At 38.4% G+C, this 9,246-nt stretch overlaps 1 protein-coding gene and 1 long non-coding RNA gene across 17 annotated transcripts in view; one reads left to right on the top strand and one right to left on the bottom strand.

Annotated features, from left to right (window-relative positions):
- The first annotated feature begins 174 nt into the window (after nt 1-174).
- LOC116653352 lies at nt 175-6,933 on the top strand. The gene is made up of 2 exons (XR_004306976.1): nt 175-605; nt 961-6,933. It is a non-coding gene; the product is annotated as an uncharacterized LOC116653352 (long non-coding RNA).
- The window catches only part of COL25A1 (collagen type XXV alpha 1 chain), a 271,408-nt gene continuing 265,421 nt past the window's right edge, over nt 3,260-9,246 (bottom strand). For 13 of the 16 annotated variants that reach the window (XM_032444265.1, XM_032444272.1, XM_015861365.2 and 10 more), the window contains one exon: nt 4,019-8,365. In XM_032444265.1, coding sequence (XP_032300156.1) covers nt 8,330-8,365 — 36 coding nt within the window. In that variant the 3' untranslated portion in view covers nt 4,019-8,329. Of the gene's footprint in view, nt 8,943-9,246 lie in introns of all 16 variants that reach the window. The other 3 variants (XM_032444266.1, XM_032444274.1, XM_015861367.2) reach the window with 2 other exon arrangements.

The following is a 9,246-nucleotide window of genomic DNA, read 5'->3' as shown; positions in this document are numbered from 1 at the left end:
TGATGCTGCCTTAGTGGTGGTCAGCCCTTAAATGAGGTCTAGAGGAGGTGGAATCAAGCTCCATCCCTTCCAGGAGCACAGCTAAATTACTCCCACCTGTGCTCCCACAGCTGATCCAACACTTGCCTCAGCTGATTAATCAGAGGTTCAGGCTGTGATTACCAATTTCCCATACACCATTATAGCTGGCCAGTGGAAAATGACCCACACTGAAAACATGCTTCTGCTCAGAAAGGTAAAGGAAGGCACGTGGTGCCCATTGCCTCTTTGCAGGAATAGCCAGCATTGCCTTCCAGAGCCATTTGCATGCATTCTGCTTCCTGAACGATATTTGTAGAAAAATCATTTCAGTGCTGAATGTGACAGTAGTTCACAGTTCTGCATTTGTAGAGGGAAAATATATTCACACAGCTTCACGAATATAATAATGAGTTGATATTTTTGTTTGCTTTTGTAGTTATGCCATATTTATATGTACGTTACCTCAGGTGGAATCGGTTACGTCGCAACAACACTCTAACTGTGCTACAGACAGGAGAGCTCCTACAAGCACATGAAAAACTGCCAGGTACTCGTTGTTCCAGGAGGGAGCAGCCAGACAAAAGGTGATGCCAGCAAGAGCGCATGATTGCTTAGAATACTCAGCCATGCTGTAATCTGTACATACAAAAATGATAAGTGTGTTCATTAGTACTGAACATTATGTCTTGGCATACGCACATCACAGACCTGCACCTTAATTGATGTGACAGGAGCTGTGACCACTTTTGACTTCAGACACAAATTACAGCACATTGAGTACAGCTGCACTGGCAGAACATGCTCTCCTGTTGCAGCTTTGTGTGTGGTGTTTTCTTGAAAAACGCAGTTCATGTATATTAATGTACACATATGCACGTGAAACATCTAAGCCCTGACTTTAGAGCAAGCACTTAAAAGCAGTGTATTTTTCTCCTGCAGATGGGAAAAGGGAGAAAATGTCCTGTGAGCACTCAAGACTGGGAACCAGCAGACCTCAATAGAAAAGCAGACGAGTTCGTAACCCTGGGAAGACGGAAAGATTGCGTTTGTGGGAACATGACTTGAATGCTTTGGCATTCCCTTGTTTTGTTTTTCACATTTATTTGGGTGTGGTTCTTAGTACTTGCTGGAACATGAAGGTTTTGACAGCTTCTTGTGTTGTCCTTTTATTACGTTAACATTTATTTTTGCTATTAGAATTGAATCACCAGGTGAAATTGGGTGAGCTAGGGACATACAAGGCAACTTCCGTTTTCTTCTTTTGATTGCCATGCACTCCTTTTTATAAATGGGTGAGGATCAACAGGTTTAGTAGGTCTACAAAGCAGAGCTGGATGTGAGTAACAGAGTAACAGCCCTTACTTATTAATCTAACTAAAAGTTCCATTAAAAATGAGAGGGAGAAATGGCAGGGGTTTGTTGTGCAGCCATGTGGTGCTTCAGAATGTCACAGAATTATGAAGGAGGGATCTGGAAAGGAAAGAATAGCAGAGAAAAGTCAAGTCAACATCCCATCAGTGCAGTAGAATGAAACACCTACAGTAGATGGGTTAACTGAGTTTTGACTTCAGAGGGAGTCTGATGTTGACAAGTAACAGGGAGGTAGCTTCAACAGTGGTCAGAGCTTGTGCTTTGCTACCACACTCGAAATAAATCATATGCTGCAGACAGAGCTTGGTTAACAACAGAGCAGCTACAGATCTGAGAGAGGAAATAGAGGCTGTAAATATCCAGAGTGGTTGACCTTGTGCTAACAAAGTGATGCTGGGCTAAACGTGCACTGCTGAAAGTAGGTCTATTATGGAATAAGTTCTTGAATCATAGAATCATAGAAATAAAGAGTAAGTATCTGAAAAAAACCCCATCTGACACATCCACACAGTGCCAGGATGGGGCAGGCCCAGTTTGGGAGCCCAACATCCAGCTCCAACTTTGCTTTTTGTTCTCTTGACAGTAGAGCTGCAGCAGAATCAAGCCTTCTCTACAGAAAAACAACAACAAAATTCAAAATGACAAGAGAAGCCGGTCCAGAGAAAATGCCAAGAGTGACTGCAGCAAAAGCAAGGACTACGTGCAGCTCCCAGAGAACATCTGCTCTCAGCCTTGCTGGGGACACCGGGTAAGTTAAGCACTGAGCACCTCCTCTGGGAAATGGAGCAGAACTATTTTTAGTACTCCTAAGAGCTAGATAAGATTAACATACATTTAGAGAGATTATCAAGAGTTAAGAGGGGATGTCAAAACCCCATGGTGCTCATTCTCTCTTACAGTCTAGAACGAATACATTTTTGAGGTGAAGGAAAGGAAAAAAAATGGGGAGTGTTTTGTTTGTCTGAAATATTTGGAGATTTAGAAGACCCAAACATTTAAATAATGCTTTGAAGAGGTTACAGCTGCTGCCCAATGTTTTGTTCTTCCAAAAAAGTCCCCTGCTCAGAGACTCCTGCAAAAATATGTCCTCTGAGAACATGATGCTTTTGAAAATATACAATTTTGTAAGAAGGTTTATGTCCCGACTTTTTTGATCAAAGCAGGTTTGTAGTAAAACAGACCAGACGTTCATATTCCCTAATGGATACCATTGCTTGTGACACAGTCCTTTTGTGTATCTATTTCTCAGCAGTTCAGGTTTATTCTCAACCTTAAATATTACAGAAAGGATCCACTGGTGATTTTCAGCTTTATTTCTTTGGGCCCTATGATGCTTAAGCAGCAGTTTGAACTCTTACCCTCTGTAGCTTTTCCAGGGTGAGGAGATGCTCTACAGTTTAAGACTGGAAAAGAGCTGTAAGATCATCTAGTCCAACTGCTGAACCATCCTCCCTGTGCCTGCTAACCGTGTCCCTTAGTGCCACATGTAGTATATTAAGAATGAGAGAGCAAGGTGAGTGGTCTTTTTATTGTGCACTGTAGAAAAATGCAACATGTTGCCAAGGCCCCGATTTCTGTGCTGATGTGAATACCGACTTACACAACCCACACTAGATTTCAAACTGTAAATTAGCACAAACTTTTTCCATTGTGGACAAACCAGAGCATATTTTTTGTAGCAACACAAAGAACTTTATAACTATGGAAATCAGCACCAATAATTGAATTGATATTTTAATAATTACACACTTTTTACATTATGAAAATAAATCATAAATAGTGTAAAAATAATTCTGAAGATCAACTTCTCACAAGCAAGAAACAAAATCCAAAGTACAAAACTAAAGAAAACGAAACAGCATACAACTGAAAAACAACAAGGAGAAATTTTAATAATAAAAACAAAAGCATGCTGTTTGAGCAGGTTCAATTAAGTCAGGACCAGAGGCCACAATAAAGTGGTAATTAACAACAAATTAAAACGGGTGATTTAAACCTTGCAATTCTTTATGCAACTCATCAAAAGAGGTCTTGGGACATATTTACAGGGCTAAGACACTCCAAGTATTTATAGGATTGATAATGTGGTACCGACCAATGTGTTCCCCCTCCCTCCCCCCTCCAAAGCAGTGTAATCCTTGCCAAATTACTTTTCTTCATATTTTATCTCCTCTACTGCATTTATGAGACCACTTGCAATACAAAAATAACTGCACATATAGATGAACTTAAAAAAGTAAAAAATACAAATAAAAATATATAATATTTTCCAAAGGAAAAAGTCAGATACATACATCTTTGTAACACTTTTAAAGTTGTGTGATATTTTCCCAAACATGTACAATAATATAAGAATATCCACATATATGTTAACAATATGTAAAACATCCTTCCACCAGCCCAGCTCTTCATAATACTTCTGAGAAGTGTGCAAGTACCAATGGTATCTGGGAAATTCATACCATTCCCTTTTTAAATAGAAACAAGTAAAACACTAACGGTCCCAGGTTAAGTTAAGGCCCCCTGTTTTCCAAAGAAAATTCCATTTCCAACCAGCACTGATAACTGGATGCACCTTAAAAATAGAACAAAAGTAAAACAACACTCCAACTTCTTTTTTTTTTTTTTTTTTTCCTCCAATGCAAACTCCACTGGTTTCATGGAGTATCTTTCTCAAATTCTATTAGAAGTGATGGTGGCAGGCACTTGTTTCCAACATCATTTAATGACTCCAACCACCATGTAAAATACTTCAGTTACAGAGGATGCAAGAAAACCTTCATTTATACATTACAGCAACATTCAGATTCATAAAAGTAAGTTGCAGAAAGGGAAAAAAAGAGTAAGTCAGGTGTTAGTCATGATTCTGGTCACTGAAATGGAATATTATTTTGCTACGACTAAAAATCAGACCACTGTTGTTATAGATATTAGTGATTTGTATCACTCAACAGTGTGAAAATTCAGGTCTCTCTTTAGGTAAAACACAGATTTGCAAATGAAATTTAAGGTGGTTAAGTAGCAGAGAACAGGAAACTTGAAAGTCAACTGCTGTGTCTTTCAACATCTTGATCACATTTGAGAGTGGATCCGCAGCTTTTACTGACAGTAGTGAGCAAAGTATTTTGCGCGATTTAGGCAGCCAGCAGTGTTTAAAAACCACCTGAAGTTGCTAATATTCCCCTTGTTACTACACAATATGGTCTCTGCAAGGGAAGGATGTGTCACTCTCCTTGCTCTGGTGCTAGGGAAAGTGAGGCACAGCCAAATGAAAAACCTTACATGGCTGAGCCCAGGTGTAAAATTCCATCTGTGCAACAGCCAGTGCAACCCTAAATGCTGTCTGTGTCCAGGGTCCTGACACAGCCCACAGCCTTACACAACCTTCCCACAAAGACCACTTGTTTCCACTGGCATTACATCATCTTTTCCATTGGCATGACTGAGTAACAAATGCCCACATACATGCATCTAGAGCTAACTCTTAATGGATCCAAAGTTATCTTACCACACTGTACACGACTAACCCCTTTTTAAATAGAATACTTTACACATATGCAGGTATACTGATTTGATTATTCTGCAACTTGTTCATAATACTTAAATGGTAGACAAAAAAAGTATCTGAACAGCTGTATGAGGAGCATCATTTTGCCTCGATACAATACCAGAATGTGACATCAAAATCAGCAATAAATAAAGATCAAAAATACATTGTATATTTGTTCCATGAGTTAAAATGCCATGCTTTATCTCACAGGAAGAAAAATAAGTATCCAAAACATCCTGAAAAAGGTTCCCCATACTAACCTCTAAATATGAAGACAAGGACCAATGTCAGACATACTTCATACAGTGCTTAAAAGACTTACTGCTTCTGAAGCAGGACTTCTGCACAATGTGGTTATGCTACACTTGAGTAACAGATGCTTACAAAACTTCATATGAAACAAATACTGAAAACTCTCAAAGAACTAATCATACCTAAAAAGGTCAGCGGTGTAGAAATGGTGTAGACTAACACCACTACACATTTCTACAACTGAAAATACGCTCTTGTCCCAAACTAAGCAAAGCAAACAATTATCTACTTGGAGGAATGCTACTAAAAGATACAACACACAAGGGGGTTCAAGCTGCAGCTTTGCCCTGGAAAAAAAAAAATATAGTAGCACCAAAAGCAATTGCTTTTTAGAAAATAAACATGTTGCAAGTCTTCACAGGGTGCTTCTCTTGATGAAATATTAAACTCAGCTCCCACTGAACACAACTTTTCTAGATACTGTCAGGTTTCATTCCCAGTAAATCTTTCAAGATGCAAATATTTCATGCAAATCTTAGCATCAAATCTGTGTAGTTTAACCTGTGAAATTATCTGCTATCCACTGTGGTCTTTTATATGGAATGAAATTTTCATGAAAATGAACAGTAGGCTTTAAAAATTAGATTATTTGAAAACAAAAGCAAAAACAAAATAACAACCAGAAAAACAACAACATTATTCCTTTTTCCTATGTGGCAGGAGCTAAAGAAAGAAATCATTTTGCAAGACGGAAAAGAAAGTGAGTAAAGGTGCTTAAGTGTTTCATCAGTGGGCTCTCACTGTCAAGGAGTTTGAGGGGAAATGTGTTTCGACTAATATTTAACAGTGGAGTCTATAAAACTTCTTTCCTGAATGAAGAAACTGTGAACCAAAGTTCCGCTGGCTTTATTGAGGCATATAGAAATGGATACTATCAGGACATTTAAAAATAGAGATATACAGATTTAAAAAAATATCAAAGTGCTAATGACAGCATGCAAATGCATAGCTCTTTCTGTTCCTATTTCTTGAAATAAGTACGTTGTATTTGTAGACACTCTCACTATGGCGTCGCCAAATGACATCTACCCAAATAATAAGCATCCCACTTTATTTTCCACTTGAATACTCAGAGGGACCTTTCAGATATAAATAAATATGATCTTAATGTATGATTGCCAGTATTTGATATTTTATAAAAAAAAACATACAACTGCTTGTCTTCACATCTGTAATATAGGTAGCCCCAGCCATGCCAAGGGCATAGGCATAAGGAGCTGCTTCTTGTCAGGAGAGCAGCTTGCTCCTAAACACTGCTTTTTTGAGACGGTGCTTCTTAAGCAAGCAGAAGCAATCTGGCGACTCAATCAATCATGATTTATACATGACGCTCCTTTTGTCCCCTTTGTGGGAAGTCCCTTGCTCACATTAGTGCTGTAGCACTCTGTTAACAAGACTTTATGACATGTGAAGGCATTTACTATTGTAAGTGTAATTATTCAAATAGATTCATACTTGCTTTTCTGAAAATTTAAGCAAATATAAGTATTTTTCCTCATATATGTGAACATTTGTTTATATCTTACTGTTGGAAAGATGGGATTGAGCTGTAAATATATATATATATATTATATTATGTAAATATATACACACAAATAATGTTGGACTTTTGTTATTGTTAGTAAGGTACTATTAGATAGAGGCCACTAGAATAATCTTTAGAGAAAAAAAAAAAAAAAATCTGTGAAAGACCTACCCCCAAGAAAATCTGTTCCTGTCTCTGATACACCAAAATGGCAATAAAATTTTAGCAGAGTGAAAGACAGCATCAGAACGGCTACATATCGATCTGACATTGAAAAGCCATTCGAAAAGTGCAACTACAGCAGGTCCCCATCTTCACAACTTTGAAAGGACTAAGCAAGAAAAAAAAAGCGTATTTCAAGAGGGCAAGATGGAGGATGGATCCATCATGTGGATGGAGACAGCCTGTCTTCCTCGATTTTAGTTTTGGTCTACATATGAAAGACAACGCTCAGAAAAGTAACTAAAAAAGTTTGTGATCATCCTACTATCTACTAGAAACTGAAGTGATATAAAAAAGAATTCCCATCTGTCAAATATGGCACCATCTCTCAGACTAGTCTCTCCAACTACAGTGCACCATATGAAGACTCAAAACTGGAAAAGAAAAACCTTGAGGCATAAACTATACAAATGTGCATGAATTAAGTATTTCTAGTAATAAAAAAGAAAAAAAAAACATAGAAGGAAAACTCCAATGTACCTCTAGAAACCTCATCACCTGAACAGAAGGGGAGAAATAACCACAGCTGGAGCAGTGCGGTGTGATGACATGTGCAGCAGTCATCACAGACTTATTTCCCTCCAATGTTTTATGGGTGACAATGTCCACTAAGGTCATCACAACAGCAGAAAAACAACAAGGTGAGTAAATCAGCCTGTGAAACAAAAATAAACTCTTTTCTTTCTTACATTTAAAGGCTTTAAAGATTGTAGAGGAAAAAAAAAATATAGTTAATACTGAAACAAGATGAATGTGTGACTTGAAGACTTCAATGCCAACACCACAAATGTTGAATAGATTATTGAAATGTATCCTTCATGGCAACCGTTACAGGAAAACTAACCGTAGCTTCCAAAATTCTGCAGAGAAGTTCAGCTAGTTTTATGTCATTTAAATCGCATCACTTGAAAACCACACCATGGTACGCACAGATCTGGTCAGTTCTATTATCCTCCCAGGGAGGATATTCCAATTTGTCCCTGTCTCAAGGATGCTTCTTCCTTCAGCAGTCCCCAGATACAACAAACACAGCACAGGCTGTGCCAATCCTTGAGTAAGGCTGAGAAGCTTCTGGTCTCAGGCGATCCCTGCAGCATCTCTGTAACCTTTCCAAACAGCCCACAGAGAAGCCTGGTTTCTTCTCCACACTTCCCTCGTCCTTGATTAAGCACTCGACAGGGCCTATCGCGAATGTCTTCATGACTGTGAGCAGTGCAAGGCAAACCGATGTTGATTGACAGGCAGGACCCACTAGGCTGGAGGCCATCCACCTGCAGCCGGAACTGTGTTCCCCAAAAATTCAAGGCCTCTTTCTATCCTCCTCTGCTTTATCTCTTTTTAGCAATAAGCCATGGTGTGACTCCCTTGGGATGACAAAAGTAAACAATTCAGAAGCTGGAATCAAAGGTCAACGTGAGCAGCCATTTAGCAAGTGACGTGATCACACAACAAGCAGGTTTGGCACACAAACTCATGCTTTTAGTCTGTAGAAGCAGATGTAGTGGCATGAATCAGTGAAGCATTTAAGATGGACATGGAAGCCAAGTCAGTAAACTCCAATGGCAGCTGGTACAGTACATTTCATAGCATTTAGCTCTTATTTGGTCACAATTTCTTGTAAACTACTTCATGGCACTCATTGTCCATGCAGGTCCGCAAGCCAAAATGTAAGAATTTACAGAAGTAATCAGATTTATGTTATTGATCACTGTATAGATATCTCTAGAGAGAGAATCTTGCAGGTTTGTCCTGCAGTTATGTATCATTTAACTGCAGATGTAAGTGAAAAAAGATGTACACATGGACTATTGCAAACAAGTAGAAGCAGCTACATGTAAACATCTCTCAGACTTGTAAAATCAAATTTTCCATTTTCAACTATAAATACAAAAAGTGGAGCACTATATACACAACTTCATGCTCGTAAGGTTAGACTCATCACTGCAGAGACAAAAAGAGACATAGATTGATCAGGTTAGTAAACCAGTATTTCTGATTTCTATTTCAAACACATAGATATGGCAGAATTTTAAGAGTAGCACCAGGGACTCTTCAGCTATAAATGCAGCTAGGATTTAACTCTGGCTGTGTTTTTATATTTTCTCATGTATTGCTTCACCTACATCTTTACTCAGAACAGTCTGTTTTTAAAACTAGCACTGTCTAAGTTAAAGCTATGCTATAATATGCTGCCACTAACATTAGTGTAAAAGTAATATTACTAATTACACAATTATTATTAGTG

This window comes from Coturnix japonica, chromosome 4 (genome assembly GCF_001577835.2).
Source record: "Coturnix japonica isolate 7356 chromosome 4, Coturnix japonica 2.1, whole genome shotgun sequence".
NCBI classification, from domain to species: domain Eukaryota; kingdom Metazoa; phylum Chordata; class Aves; order Galliformes; family Phasianidae; genus Coturnix; species Coturnix japonica.
The sequence above is the reverse complement of the archived record's forward strand: the minus strand, read 5'-3'. Positions and strand labels throughout refer to the sequence as shown.